Source organism: Rhea americana, unplaced genomic scaffold (genome assembly GCF_003343005.1).
Source record: "Rhea americana isolate MKP2758 unplaced genomic scaffold, rheAme1 scaffold_129, whole genome shotgun sequence".
Lineage (NCBI taxonomy): Eukaryota > Metazoa > Chordata > Aves > Rheiformes > Rheidae > Rhea > Rhea americana.
The window spans coordinates 555,746-571,714 of record NW_028185361.1 but is presented as its reverse complement, the minus strand read 5'-3'; the positions used below and the strand labels follow the sequence as shown (position 1 = coordinate 571,714).

General features: G+C 40.0%; 2 protein-coding genes across 5 annotated transcripts in view; one reads left to right on the top strand and one right to left on the bottom strand.

The window, feature by feature from the left end:
- Positions 1-5,632, top strand: part of DENND4C (DENN domain containing 4C) — a 71,613-nt gene extending 65,981 nt beyond the window's left edge. For 3 of the 4 annotated variants that reach the window (XM_085326217.1, XM_085326219.1, XM_085326218.1), the window contains exon 33: positions 609-5,632. In XM_085326217.1, coding sequence (XP_085182343.1) covers positions 609-745 — 137 coding nt within the window. In that variant the 3' untranslated portion in view covers positions 746-5,632. The remainder of the gene's footprint in view (positions 1-608) is intronic. The other variant, XM_085326220.1, reaches the window with a different exon arrangement.
- A 4,312-nt stretch (positions 5,633-9,944) lies between these two features.
- RPS6 (ribosomal protein S6) lies at positions 9,945-14,698 on the bottom strand. The gene is made up of 6 exons (XM_085326216.1): positions 14,595-14,698; positions 13,896-14,027; positions 12,727-12,937; positions 12,228-12,374; positions 11,173-11,330; positions 9,945-10,087 (listed from the first exon to the last, which is right to left on the bottom strand). Exons 1-6 carry the CDS (start codon positions 14,598-14,600, stop codon positions 9,992-9,994), a joined length of 750 nt encoding a protein of 249 aa, XP_085182342.1. The 5' UTR covers positions 14,601-14,698; the 3' UTR covers positions 9,945-9,991.
- Between the last annotated feature and the right edge of the window lie 1,271 nt (positions 14,699-15,969).

Genomic DNA, 15,969 nt, shown 5'->3' with positions numbered 1-15,969 from the left:
GTATGCGAGGTAATTGTGGCATTTTAGTAAAAAGTACCATGCTGTCGCTCTTAAAGTAGGTGTTGCTTTTAAATCTAATTTAGATTTAAATTAATTTAGATACAGCTATTAATTTTGACCTTTTAATTGCAATCAGTAGTTTTATTTTAGGTAAAGTTTTAGTTTTAATAACTCTTATCTGAAAACTTGCTCCTAGTCTCGCCCTTCTTTCCGAGATGCATGTACCTTGGATTATCCTCTTGTTGTCCAGCCACCTGGCTTAATTCTGTCTCCTCCCTTCCTGCTCTCCCCCTAACCCTGAGTCTTATTTGACTGACACTATGCCAGCTAGGGAGTTCCTGATAGAATGTGACAGGGAATATCTTGGGAGCAGGCAGGCTGCATTGTGATAAAAGGGACTCCATTACCACTGTGATGCTTTCTGATGCGCCAGCGTGGAAGTGCTTTCCAGGTTCTCTGTGCGGATCTTTTTTTTATTTTTTTTTTTTTTTGGGGGGGGGGGAGTTGAGTTAATTTAAGCTAATTATTTTTACTATATTAAAAAAGAACAAGACTGTGTATCGTACAATGTTTCTTGAGTGACGTCAACTATGTTCTTTCTGTTTCAGAGGTTTTTGATAGTAAATACAGACTTGCACTTAAATCTCTACCAATGGATGTCCTTGAAAAGATACAGAAAATAGATGCTCCACCAAGCAGCAGAGTTGAATGCTGTAGGAAGTGCTTTGGAGCACCTTTAATATGAAAAGGAGAAAAGAAGCTGTTGAACTTCGACAAGATAAAAGTAGAGTTGAAAAAACTAGTATGGTGATGCATGTTTTCTGAATCCAAAAAGGAACTAAGCAAGTAACTGATAACTGAGCAGTCTGTCAGTGGTTTAACGCAACTGCAACATACCTTGTCTATCATCTCATGAGAAACAGCATAAAATACGTTAAAATGTTAATCCATATTATAATGTATGTTATACTAATAGGATGAGGTGGTTTCAATGACCTATCTGCGTTTTTCCCTGTATATACTCTTTTTCATTCTCCATATTCCTCCCCTCTCCTCCACAAAATAATATGGTTCAGAGTGGTGGTGATTAAATAGAAGCCTGTAGTTGATGATTTTTCCACCAATTTCTGTGTATTTTAATGAAAGACCTTTTCTGCCACAAAATGTGACCTTTCAGTACTTCTTTAGAGTGACCTTTAGATAAAGAGAGATCTCTTGCATGTATATGCAGTATGTATTTATGATTGTAAGTGTCTGAGTCTTTGGTTGAAAGTTGCAATGTAATTGCCTTTGTCAGATTACACTACCTAAAACTGCTACCCTCCTACTGATCGTTGTCCCAGTCAGTATTCTGAATGATCTTTGACTGACCTTGCAGCAGATCCTGCTGTTTTCTCAAGAACAATGGTAGGCTTTTACACTAAGCAGCTCAGAATTGGATACTAATTAGATTTTATTCTATGTGCCTGTGTAATTAGTGTTCTTTCATTGTGCTTTTTGTCTTTTTTTWAAAAAAAAAACACCCCTCCACGGTCTCACTCTAGCCTGTGAGTTATGTTGCACTTACAGTCCAAATTCAATATTTCAGTTTTAAGTGTATTTATAAAATGTGGTCTTCAAGTTGTGTATTCACATGAAACTGAAGTGCTTTAGTGAATTATCTTAAAAGATTAATTCATCTTTAGCTTGCTTCTAATGATAAGACATTTGTTCCCCTTACATGTTTAACTGACAACAGTAGTTATAATTTTGGCAAGAAGAGCCTGGGCTGTGGTTTAAATATTTCTGTTATTAGAGTAATATGGTAAGATTTGTTCCTACTTCTACTGAAATCTAACTGAGAGGGTTTTCTGGTGGAGTTTTTCCAGGAAAAAATAGAAAAGATAAATAATTGTGACTTATTAAATAATAATCCCAAACTATAATCCCATTTGAGTACAAACCTGTTTATTTCATACTACTTTATTAAACTTAAAGATTCTTAGTCTGAAACAGCTGCCAGCTGAAAGAGCAAAACCAAGCTTCTTTTTTTATAAGGCTATGTTTCTATAAAACATGCACTATTTTTCTCCAAATGTTATTGCATTACAGGCTGATTTCTTTGATTTTGTCTAAAAGTGCTGTTTTAAGCCAATTAGCAGATAAAGCCTGAACAGGCTCTTCAGCCTCTCCTGATGAAAATATTATGCATTCTCAATAGCTAAAAACAAAGAAGCACCTAGTGACTTTTTTCATTCTTTGGTGTTTATGCATGGTTGCTTGCAAGTATCTGACCTGCATCACAATGGAAGAGTAGAACTGTTTTTCTACAATATACAGCATGGTGCTTGGGTTTTTTTTTCGTATTTTCCTTTCTTGCATAGTTTACATGAACAATTCTGTCCTTTCAAACTAAACATCTCTCTGAAACATTATTCCAAACAATTTATTACTTCTACAAATAAAAATGGCATTTTTTCTGTACCAACCTTAATCACACAGCTGTACATTTTTTTTTCCCTCGGGTGTTAAACAGCCAAAACATACAATTGACTCAACTTGCATTGAATCAAGTCTTAGGTGTTCTTAAATTCTCCCATCTCATTAAATTATGTAGAAAATCTGTCCAGTATCTTAGATAACTGGTGACATCCAAATTCCTTGTACACCTTTGTAAATAGTATTATTATAAAAGATATTCTGTAATCAGACCACTTCCATTTTAAAAACAACTTTCTCTTTGTTGCTGAAAATATAGAATAATCAGACAGTAAGAAGCCAGGGTAGATTATATCACAGTATGTAGTGCTAATTACATGATAGACTTTCCTTGTGTATATACACTAAAACAAAAAAGTCTTGAGACTGAGGCAAAAAGGTACTTGCATGAATCCTAATCATTCTTGCAGAGAACTAAACTTGCTCTTGCATACGCGCTTTTCTGTACACTACAAACTAACTACTATTCCTGTTGTGTGTACCTGAATTTCAGAGTGGTAGAGGACATGGATGGAATTAATTTCAAGTCATGAATGTGCCTGCTGTAATTAACTACTGCTATTTTAAGAAGTTACATAAGTGAGAGTTTATTCTTTTGAATTTAGATTTTTTTAATGCCTAGATTTTAATTGCTGATTGTCTGACTGGTTCTTGAATGAAATCATGATTCATATCAAAAAGGAGACCAGTAACAGTGGTTTATTTACTAAGTTTTCATCTGAGAAGATCCTTTAAAAAAACACAAAAATTTGAAATTAATTAAGAATTTTCAAAGTTTACTTGCATGTTGCTGTGTCTTTTTTCATATGCATAATGTCACTTCCTGTTTCTCCTTTTTTTTTTTTTTTTTTCCTCTACAATCAGGCAGAGACTGCAGGTGTTCCTACACAGACATTCTGAGATTTTTAGTCTTTCCTTGTTTGAATGTGCAAAGAACTCTGAGTGTGGCTAAGAAAAGAGACTTTTTTTTAATTAAAAAAAAATATATAAAGCTTAGTATGGCTCTTTAATATTCACATGCCTAAAAATGTGGCCAAAAATTAAGAGGAAATATTCAAAACTTTTGTGACTGCATTATATTTATTATTATATTGTCTTTCTACAAATGAGGCATTAAAAACATAATAAATTCTTCTCTGCAAATCAATAACACCATAAACCTCTTGAGTTTCCTAGGAATGACTTAGTTTCTAATCCAAATGCTTCTGATTTGTTTCATGCCCCTAGTAATCCAAATTGTAAGTTTCTGATGTGTGAATGAGCTGGGCAGAAGTGTTGGGGAGAGGATATGGGTGAGTTTAGTGTTGATTCTCAATGGAAGCAGAAAAAGTAGCATTTTTCTCATTTGAGAACCTCTTCCAAATATTTGAGTCTGACATATAACTCACTAACCATTATTAAGTAGGTGATTCGGTTGTATGACTTACAGAAATCTCGTATGTAAGACTTAATAGAATGGTTGAAGATAATAAAATTAATGGAATAAAAACCTGCAATGGGTTGCACAAAGTGAGGGTTCAAACCAAACTGGTTGTATATGTGGAGGCAAACAGTTTATGGAGTATCAAAAAAGTCCAAGATGTTAGAAAGTACGTGTTAGAATAATAGAACTTCCCTAACAATGTTGAATGGCAGTCAGTTATGCTGAGAAGACATATTTTGCATCTTTCATCAAATTATGAAAAAACTACTTATGGCTTGTGTAGTTGTATGAAAATAGCTTTTTATTTTATTTTTGAGAATTAAAGAATAAATAGGGTCTTAAAAGTTTAAAATCAGGAGAAGTGGCCAATTTTTTTCTTCATGCATATATATATTCCAGCACATTACTAAGATGTAGTAACTGTAAATGAGTATGAAATCAACCTCAAAATCTTGTGTGCAAAGAATATGTAGGAGACTGATATGGCTGCAGTACAGGCACAATAAGTACTGGCTTTTTCATGTTGCTAGAAACATCTGTGTGTTACTTATATCCTGTTTTCATATTATATAACTCAAGTTTAGAGAATAAAATTTTAATGGGAAAATGTTATTTAGTAAATGTGTTTTAAACTAAATTTGTTTACTTTGCAAATAGCTTAGTCTTATTGTAGGTGAAATGTCATGTTGGTTAAGCTCAAGTTACATTGCACTTGTACATGAGTAGTTATATTCCATTGTAACTGTGAATTAATGGCTTTCTGAACTGCCTCAGCTCAATGAAAGGGGTATTCTTTTAGTATACTGCTTTCTTTGATTAACTGCGATGTAGAGGCATATTTTCAAAGTGTATATTAAATTAGACCATATAAACTATATTTTAAAACAAAATTTTATTCTAAAAATTTAACAAAATGTTTGTTAAAAATAACTGAAGAATCCAACTGGTAGTTTCTCATTTTAAAACAACTGCATCRGTGCAGATAACTTTATTTTATTAAATGGTAAGGAAGTCATCTTATTCACATTAAGTATAAATTAAAAAAAATTTTTTTTTCATTTAACTAATCAAAACTTTAAGGTGCCTTCTGTGTATCTATTTTTTCCCATGGGTCTTTTCAGGAAGAAACAAAACACCTGTCTAACTTTTAACAGTTCAATTTCGGCATAATTGGACTCTGTTCTGTTTTTTACTGTGCTGTTTATTATGATGTGTATGAGGAGAGAAACAGGCTTCTTTTTTTTTTTTTGTCTTTCAGTCTGCATCAATCAATGGTGCAAAAAAAAGGGACTGTTTGCTGTTCTTAGAAGCATATTAAGCTTTTAAGGAGCTATAGATAAACTGTATTTCAATGGGGATACAACTGTATTTCAATGGGGATACAACTCTTAATGGGGATAAAACTGTTTTAATGGGGATACAACTGTACTTTAATGGGGATAAAAGGATGTAGTGTGAATAAATTAAGAATTTATTAAGTGAGTTGGGAATTTTTTATTAATGCAATAAAATTTGCACTGGTTTAGAGATTGTTTGAACTGTTGAAAGATGGCATCCATTTACTATGCTTTGATTAACAAGTATTTCTCTATAAATGTTTTTGTACATTTGACAAATATTTGAGTTTAAAAGGGCACTCTGTGTATTCTGAATTTTGAATAGGCATCTTAGACTAAGAAACAATTTTTAATGTATTTCCCAAAATAAAATACGTACAAATCCTGTGTGAAATTTCTGTTCTTCAGTGTTTTTTTTTTTTTTTTTTTTTTTTTTTTTTTTTTTTTTTTTTTTTTTGCCATTGGCACTTACCTACTTGGCTGAATTTAATCTTAAAATGCAAATGCAGCCTCTAATTAGGCAAAGCACAAAAGCACAGATACTTTTGCCTGATGGGAGTTGTTTGTAGCACCTCAGTGAATTCGTAGTAGAAGGAAAGAGTATAGTCGTGGGACAGAATAAGAGAAAAGATGGAATTTGCTTGGGGAGATTTGTTTAGTGAGGGAGGATGGCTCTGTGGCACCATGTGAAAACAGTAAGATGGGCAGAGATGGAGAAACTGAAAACCACACTCAAGGAGGCAGAATCTTTGTCATGGACCCTGCCTTCAAGGTGGTCAAGTTGCTGCTCCCTGCTGACTTGGAAAAGCATCATTGATTGACTAGATGGGAGCAGGTCTGAGGCTTTACCTGTTAGAATATTTGCTGTAAGTTCTGGGTTTTTTTTCAAGGAAGATTTAACAGGAGCTGCCCTGAGACAAACAGTAGTGATTGCTAGGATGCAGGAACCAATGCTTGTATTCGAGTTCCTAAAGAATGAACATAAGATTGAGTTTGAAGCTGCAGGGGGGAGGGAACAGTGCTCTTGTTTGTTTGGTAGTGCAGATTAGAAACCTAAGGGGCTGTAATGGCAGAAGGCAGAAGCAGAAGGGCTAGTTTAAAGAAACTCTTCCTTCATGTGTTTCAAGCTGCCGTCAGCATATTAGTAGTGCTAGTTCTCACCAGTTCTGAGGAACAAACTGCTGCTGTCTTCAAGGAGGAATACTCTTAAGAACCACTTTTGAAGCCAGAGCAAGAGGCAGATAGGAATCTGAAGTTCATCAAGGGAAAATGCTAAGCCTTGCACCTAGGGCAAGTAATCCCAGGTGTGAGGACCAACTGGGGGGGGGGGCAATCAGCTGGAGAGCAGCTTTGGAGAAAGGGACCTGAGGGTGCTGGTGGACAACAAGGTGACCATGAATCAGCAATCTGCCCTCATGCTAAAGAAAGCCCACAGCCTCCTGGGCTGCATTAGGAAGAAAATTGCCAGCAGGTAGAGGGAGGTGATCATTTCCCACAGTTCAGCTCTGGTGAGGCCGCACATGGAGGGCTGGGTCCAGTGCTGAGCAATTTGGTACAAAGGAGACTGGAGCTACAGAGATGAGTCCAGCAAAGGGTCACAAAGATGGTTAAGGGATAGGAACAGCTGACAGGAGGAGAAGGTGAGACCTGAGACTGGAGAAGAGAGGGCTCAGGAGAATATTTTTCCTGTGTGTATATAGTATCTGATGAGTAACAGAGGAAGACAGAGCCAGGCTCTCCTGAGTTGTGCCTCTCCTGAATGACAGCACAAGAGGCCAAGGGCACAAACTGAAAATATATTCTTGAAGATGCTCAAAATCCTAGCTGGATAGGGCCTTGAACAATGTGCTGTAACTAGATAATCCCCAGAGGTGCTTGCCAACCTCAGGAGTTCTGCGAGGATAAGTGCCAGAAACTGTAGGGAAAAGAAGTCAAAGTTGTTTTCACCTGGTTACTACAGAACTCAATGGGATGGTCCTCAAATTCTATTCAGGTCTCTTTTAAGCCTTTTTTCGTTTGGCCTTGTACTTAACCATTTCTTCTGCAGTTCTGCAACTATAGGAATTTAAACTATGCCAGGTACAAACTATTACATCTGTAAATACTTTGTATTGTTTCTTTAGGCCATGGAGATATGAAGTACCAGCCAATCAGATTGTGTTCAGAGTCTCTCTTCCTCATGCCAGAACTTCAGATGTCTCTGATTTTGCAGCAGAGCCCCAGGCTTTCTGAAAGCTTTGCTCTTGAAGAGCAGAGATCTGCAGAAGTTGCTGGTCAGTGATAGGGAAGTTGTTGCTCCCAGGCAGTACTTGCTGTTTATTTGTGCTGCTGTTACTTTTCTAACAGACACCTGCAGACGCTGGCCTTTGGCCTTGGAGTTTCACTGCAGATCACTCTGTGGAAAAAGTTGGGAAGTGCACAYAGATACGGACAAATAACTCATTTGTCTCTTTGAGCTAGGGTTTGAGATTTGGATCACACACATCTTAAAACCACGGTGAACCTACTCTGCTTCTATGTTATGGTACTTACTTACAAATCCTGAACTAGAGAGAAGCAGCAGCAGAACTCAAAAAGATCCAAAGAACCAAATGGTAACGTTCTTTTGTTGTTGAGGTACTAGTTTCACTGCTTTGGGTGAGTACCATTTGGAAAACTGAGGCTGACAGCCTTTTGGCCATGGGGGAAATTAAGTGTTTTCTCATTAGACTATGTAGCCTCACCTATGTAGCCTCACCTGAAGAACGTCAATCTCTTAGGACACACTGAACTCAGTACTCCATGAATTTGAGCAAAGTAAGTGCCTATTAGTCATGTTCGAATATCTTCTAATGGGGCATAAAATCACAACGTACCAGATGTATTTCAATTCTGCATAGGGTCCTCAGTATTTAGAACCCAACCCGTTCAGTGGGTTTTTGATCTCATTTTTCCAAGATGAGAACATCTTTTCCTTGATAGTCATGCGTGGGTACGAGTTGCTTCTTGTCAAGTAGTTTCAGTGTGTTAAAGATGTAAAATACTTTTTGCCAGAAAATGCAGTCCCTGTGTTTTCTCATGCTGCAGTTACAGGTTTAAGTGTTAAAGGTAGTGCTTTTAGTTTAGCCAAGTTTAGATTTATTTAACAAGGCCTATCCTGTTATTTTAACAACATAGAAGAAAAGAAAGCTCCCTGTTCTTGAGATTAGCTGTAACACATTTTTTGTATTGAACAGTCTCCACGAAGTATGCTGATATGCCTAATCCATCTCCTGTAAACTTTTGAAAAATCACTTTATAAATTAACTTCAGCTAAGAAATAATGCTTAGGACAACTGGTTAAACTAGTAATGCTAAAGAACGAGATTTATTTTACCTTTTTGGGGGTATGTAGTTTGTCCTCAACACATTCATAGTTCAAAAATGGCTTGTGCAATTACTCTGGCTGAACACTCAAGCTGTATGAATTTAAATGGCAGTTTGGAGCAACTGCCTTCTATTTTAGAATAATTCTCTTTGTCTAAGATATCTGCAGCATTAAGTAGGAAACTCTGCCCTCACCTCAGATCAGTATTATAGAATTGGTAAGGTTGGAAGGGACCTCTGGAGAGCATCTAGTCCAACCCTCAAACAAGTGGCCCATACGTGGATCAAGCCCATGACCTTGGCATTGCCACCACACTAACCAAGCGAGCTAGACCCATTTAGCTCTTTTCACTCTAACCCAAAACAGAGGGTTAAGAACACTACTTAACCTCTATAGGCCTGTAATCACTATTATTGCCAGCAAATYTCTTGTTCTGCACCTTTCATTTTGTAGAACGCTGGATTCCACATTCCTGACAAAAATTGTTTGGAGCAAGTCAGGTGAGACCTTGGCTTAAGCAGCTTTGTCAGGCTCTCAAGAAAGTTAGAAAATGTTTATGCACTCTTTTACAGTTGTGATGAAAAGTTGATGTACTGAGGCTTTTACACTCAAAATGTAAGTATGAATGTATTATATACTTGCATAAAATATAAACACTTTCCAAGTGAGTACTGAGATGGATGCTGACTACTAGGACAAAGACACCATGAAAATAACCTGTTTAGCCACAACTCATTTTCCGTCAAACACCTAACACTGTCACACATCACAGCAACACTCTTACCAACCTTAAGAGTCAGACCTGCACAAAGGCCTTTTTTTTGTTTAAGTGAAATACCAACATCAAATCTTTTAATGGCTGACTTACTCCTGGTCAGTCTTCAGTTCTAATTTCAGGAGGAGAGTGCTGAAATACACTCAATTCTTCCCAGAAAGATGACTGCTGAAGTTTTTTATGATTTTACGCTCAGCACCAAAACCAAGTGAAGGGTCTCTTAATCTTGAAASATTGTCCTTGTCCTTACAAGGAAACAACACTGAACAATCCCAAATGAGTTCTATCCACTACTCCTGAAGATTAACCTAAGTTTAGTTCTTATATACACCTCTGAATTGCAACACAGCACTTTGCTCTTACAGGTAGTTCTTGCAAAGATCAGTATGTGTGGGCAACTTGCCATTGTATTAGAACTTTCAAGTCTTCACAAAATGCATGAATATATATTACATGTTGTTAAAAGACAACTGCATGAAGACCAATGACTCCTGTTCTAGCTTACTCTGTACAATATAGTTCAGACAAAGGACTGGTTATTTTAAAGAGATCGCCAGTAACAACATGCACTGAAAAGTCTCACAGTGAAAGTTAACCACAAAAAGGGTTTATTTTTATCATCACGTACACCTTTACTTCTGACTTGACTCAGATTTAGATGTAGAAGCTCTCAATGAAGAAAGCCGGCGTCTCTTGGCAATCTGCTCCTGGCGTTTTTCCTTGGCCTCCTGGAGAGGGAAAAAAAAGGCATGAAACGAGTAATGAGAAGTTGCACATGATCAAGCATTTCTTTAAAAGATCTACAAACAGTTGCATAAAATGCAGCTTGAGGGAAACTACCACAGAATCACAGAATCAGTAGGGTTGGAAGGGACCTCTGGAGATCTAGTCCAACCTCCACGCTCAGCAGGGTCATCTAGAGCRTGTTAGAAAAGGTTGCATCCAGCTGGGTTTTGRTATCTCCACAACCTCTGGGCAACCTGTGCCAGTGCTCTGTCACTCTCACAGTAAAGAAACTCCTCCTCATATTCAGGCAGAACTTCCAGTGTTTCAGTCTGTGCCCGTTGCCTCTTGTCCTGACCATAACAAGTTTTTTTTTTTTAATGTAATTAAAGCAAAACCCAGTTTCCCTTCTTTTCTGAGGGAAAGAATTCTGCAGGTATCCAAACCTGTACAGACCCACTTACCCTGACACAATACTAAAAGGTATCCAAAATTAAGAGTAAATTACTGCAGATTTCATAACTTACAAAAGCTCTATCCACATTTAATCAATGCCAGTCTGGAAATTGTGGAGTATTAAAGCATCAATGAMTATTCTAACAGTATTGTATAAGCAGTCGTTGCTGTTCTACATTCAAGCTCAGAATGTCATGCAGATGAATAGCTTCTTACTACGTTATTTTCCATCCAGGTCAACTGCTGGAACCTGTTTCCCCACAGCCACTCAAATGCTTGGACCAGCACCATGCAAGAGGTCTGGTAAGCTAAAATCGCTAATGCAACCCTCATTATCTTTACAGGCCATAATAGTTATTTTCTTCAAAATCAGCCTCAAAGAAATGGAAGAATAGTTAAGTTTGTCTGGTCCACAACAGTCAGGAGAGAATAGTAACTCTTAAAAATGCATTTGATTGGGAGTGCTTATCCTCACATTCTGGTATTCATAACTGGTATGTAATACAAACAGAATATAATTTTAAAAACTGCTAGACGCAGTGCAGCTGCACATGTACAGTCAAGTTCATCAAATCCCTTGATCCTACAGAGTAATTAATATATTCCATATAGCTGAGTATGGGGGAATACACACCTTCATTCTCTTGGCCAAGAGCTTAGCATATTCTGCTGCTTCCTCCTTATTCTTCTGAGTGCGCTGCTTCTTCAGAGCAATACGTCTGCGCTTATGTTGCAGAACTCGAGGAGTCACTAGACGCTGGATCTTAGGAGCCTTGGTCCTAGGTTTCTTGCCTAAAAAGATCACCAATCAGTAGAACAGACTGTATTATCAGAAAGCTATCACCTTGCTTTCAGAACAGATGGTTGAATTTTCAGCTTTAAAAGCTTTTCAGCCTGAAATCTAAATATCTGGAAAGCAAAGCTAAATAGACCATAATGAGCAAACAAATAAAAATTCATAAAATTTCAGTATTCAAGCCTATGTGACTTTAGTAGTTATAAGCAATAAAATGCTGTCTACCAAGACTCCATCCTATAATAAAACAGTACAAGTTCCCATGACACCAAAGCTAAAGTATCAGCAGGCAGTTGTTTACCCAGGAACTCTTCAGCACTATCATAATCTTTCTTCTAAAATCCTCCTCACCTTTCCTGCACCATCTGCTCAAATGGAACAGAACACTGAATTATAATCTTAGGTTGCAAGAAGAGTCTGAGGAAAATAAAGTGACCTCTCAAGAAAAAGCACATCTCAGACTGTCACAAGCAACAAGGCAAAAAAATAACTTTCAGAAATGCCTATTGACATTTTGCTTCCCCTCCAACCCCTGCCCCAAACAAACACTGATGTTTCAAAAATATTCTACCTCAACCTAATTCTACTAAGAAATACTTTGACGCTATCCTCTGGAGCATCAGTAAATATGACTAGAGAGTCCGCCAAATTCAAAAACAATTTTTTTTTTGCCAAAAGATAGGGAAACAGAAGACAGAGAGGAATAGGACAGAAACAGGCAAGTGTCCACTTCTTATCCAAAGCCTACAGCTGACAAGGTTTAAATACTTAGGACAGTTAACTACAGTAGCAGATGAGATATCAAGCAGTGTGATTTGTTCATTCTAGTAGGCTGGCCACCTTTCCGCTGATCAACTATGAAAGCAAAAGAATGGTAAAATCCAAGTTCTTACCCTCTTTGTTCAGAGGTTTCCTCACAACGTACTGGCGGACATCATCTTCCTTAGAGAGGTTGAACAGCTTGCGGATTCTGCTGGCCCTTTTGGGACCCAGACGACGAGGCACAGTTGTGTCCGTCAGTCCAGGAATATCCTTTTCACCTTTGAGAAGAAGTTTTGCTATGTTAATTAAGCCTACATCTTGTTTAATTCGCAMGTTCTAATTTTAACCTTAAAAAACATAAAAAATCAGTACTAAATCTTTGGCATACATCTGCCAAGACTACCATCCCTAACAACATTTTTCTGATACAYTGCTGTTGGTTATCAAAGCATTTCAATCCAGAAGCATCCTAGTTTCAAAATTTTAAATTAAAAGAATATAATGCTCAGAAAGAATCCCAAGATGCATTTACACCCTGAAACTAGGCCTGCATTATGCATTCTATAGAACTGCTCATCCATGAGAAAGCAAGCTCCTGCCAGATGCAGATGGCTTCATCCAGATTCTCACCTTTTTTCACAATGACCAAGTTCAGAACACTCAAGTTGGCATCGACAATGCAACCACGAACAGATTTGCGTTTTCGCTCTCCAGTTCTTCGGGGACGATAGCAGGAATGGCCCTTGCTGAGCAGAAGGCGGACACGTCCGTGAGTCAGGACACCTTGTTTCATGGGGAAGCCTTGTTTGTCATTACCACCACTGATTCGGACAACATAGCCCTGCAAAAGCAGAGAAAYAACACTTAGTTGTTCACATACTTACTGTTTTAAGGAGCAGTAATGGGTATCGCCACATGCAGTTCAGAACAACTCAAAACACTACAGTCACTCTGACAGTGAGTCAAGAAAAACTACTGTTAATGCAGACAAAAAGCACTTCTTCAACCAACACCATCTCATCAGTTCAGGGATTTTATTGAACACAGCTGTGAAAAATAGTCCTACAGTCAAGATCTACATTTATTCTACTTCATGTAGATATTAAAGAATACAATCCTCCATTACACAGGCAGCTGTCTAGGCTGCAACAAACTGTATTTTACCTTTTACCTAGCTTTTCTGTTTTTTAGCCCTAAATTTGACTAAAGGTTGTTAAGATCACAAACTCAAAACACGCATGCAGCACTATCAATTCATGTTATGGTTTCTATTGGGATACCTGGGTAAAAAGAAGAAAAGTTAAGTATTTTATTACATTTGTGGGGACAGCAGCAGAAAGATCAACCTGACTCAAACTCTGCTGCATTATCCATATCAAGACCTCACTACTCTAAACCCATCCGTCAGGCTTAGCGTGCTTTTTTCATACACTAGCAGCAATTTAAGCACACTGGAAGCAATTCTGAATTTGTTCAATAATAGAACAACCAACAGTATTATGCCACAAATATAATTTCTTTGTCTTGCATGCTCAGTACAACCAAATCAAAAGCAACAATCTATTGTTAAGAGAAGCAAGATAACCTAAACAYGTAGCTTAAAATATACATACATATATGTGGATAAACCAAAGCAGCAAAATGGCCAAGCTTAATAACAAAATTCAGCACAGACTTCAAAAGAGTAACAAGTTTACCATACAAGCAGTCTGATGGAAATGCCGCTTATTTTTAAGATATTTTGTGACTTTTAAGCTACTTGATTACAGCTCTGATACAGATCTTCCATTAGCTCCTACCTTCCACTCCTCTCCAAGCGAATCAGCTGCGACCTCTGTGGCCATCCGTTTCTCGTAGAATGTCCTCAACTTGCGCTCATCATCCACTTCAATGAGCTTCTGGCAGCCAGTGGCTGGGAAAGAAATGTTCAGCTAGAACCAAAAAAGAAAAAAAAAACTCAAATATTCAGTTAAGTCATCTCAYAGCATGCTTTCACAGAAAGCTGCCATTAAGATGCTGACTTTCTCTGAATACTCTCAAGATGCAACTCCCCATCTGCTCACACGACATCTACCTACCAGCAAGAACTTGMCCCTGCCTCTTCTGCGCGGAAGGCCGCTGCGTCCCCACTCTGCAGGGACTGTCTGCCTGCCCTCAATACGCGGAAGCCCGCCGGAGCCGGCCGCGCCGAGACAGGCTGCAAGGGCCTAGCCCACCCGCGGGCACCACGGAGCAGCTTCCCCACCCGCCGGCGCTGCGGGGCGCCCCGAGAGGCCTCCCTGCTGGCTCCCCGCCTAGGGCRGCCGCGGCCGGGCTCGGTGCAGCGCGCGGAGCGGCCGCCATGTCGCCCCGCCGGCAATCCGCCCTCATCCGCGCCGCGGCGGCGCTGCCTCGCCCCCACCGGTGGCCATCGCCCCCCGCACGGCGCCGCGAGGCCGTCCTCGGGCGGGTGGGCGCAGCGGCCCGGGCGGGTCCGCCCGTCACCGCCGCCGCCTCACCTTCATCCTCGCCGAGCAGAGCCGCCGCGCAAAAAGGCCGCACTTCCGCCCGCAGCCCCCACATAGCCCSGCAACTCTCGCGAGAGCGACCCGCAGGGGCGGGACCGCTCTGCGCCTCGCACGTGACCAGGCTGGGCCAATTCCTGGCCACACCACGGGCACCAGGAGGTAGGGTGACTTCCGGCCTGTCAGTGCCGGGAGGCCGGGATGCTCTATGGGTGCTGGTCCGCCAAGCAGCAAATGGCGGCGGGGGAGACGCGTGGGGTGCGCGGCCTGACAGCGCCGTCCGTGCGGGCCGAGTCAGGCTGCCTGCACCGCGCGACTCTCAGACTGGGGGCTCGGCTGAGTGCAGAGCCCTCCCTGGGCTGAAACCCCGTTGAAAGCAGTACATTTGACTGCCCACACGGAGGCCCAGCGGCTAGGTAGTGGGACTCACTTGGTCCTGAGCCATTTTCAGGATTTAATGGACACTGCTGTAGAGCTAGCAGCAAGATGAGATCCTAGCTTTTCACCGACATAGTGATAAAAGCCACCTGCAATTTAAATGCTTTGCTGGTACGCACCATGAAAAGGTGCCTCTGTTTTCTGCCCCCCTTCCCCCCACGGTTGCCCAGCTGRAGGAAGAGGAAATTCCTGGGATAGGAAATCCTTCACAGTGGTGTGTGTGGAAGTTACTGCTATTTCTGAATCCCAAGCATGAACAAAACCTGCCCAGCAGAAAAGTGTTCTCACCATCACAGGAGAGGCAAGGAAGCCTACTAGGAAGCTGTCCTCCCCCACAGTCGTGCCACTTTGGACAGCCTTCCCTTGTGGGAGCAGAGATGGCTTTGCGCATCATTACAGGCAGACTTTTTTTTTCTGCATGCAGTGTTTCCTTTTTTCTTAACTTCAAAGTGAGACAGGTTTCAGCTACTGATCATTCTGACTTTATAAACTAGCAGATGAAGAGATAATAGGGCTTTTGTGATGCCCAAGAGACCAAATGTAGAAAAAACAGGGGTTATATTGACAAGGGATGTGAAAACTGGTTTACCACAGTTGCCAAAGCACAGCCAGAGACCCTAGAAATTATAGGACGCCTGTGTTGGGGGAARAAAAAACCTAAAATCCTAAAGCTGTAGCCTGCATCTTTAGAGCATGGACCAGTGACTGGGTAGCACAGTGGCTGAAGATACTGGTGAAGTCCCGAAGATACTGGTGGACAGTGTTTCTTAGTGTTTTTCACTGTCATGTATTTTAGAAAGAAAATGCGGAAGAGGGAACAGCTGCTTGGAACAGGGTTAAACTTGCACGCACAGTGTCTCGGTGGCCGGGCACCCTCTGTTCAGGAAGCGGGCGGAGAGGGAGGCCGGGCGGCGCGGTGAGCGGCGCCGCC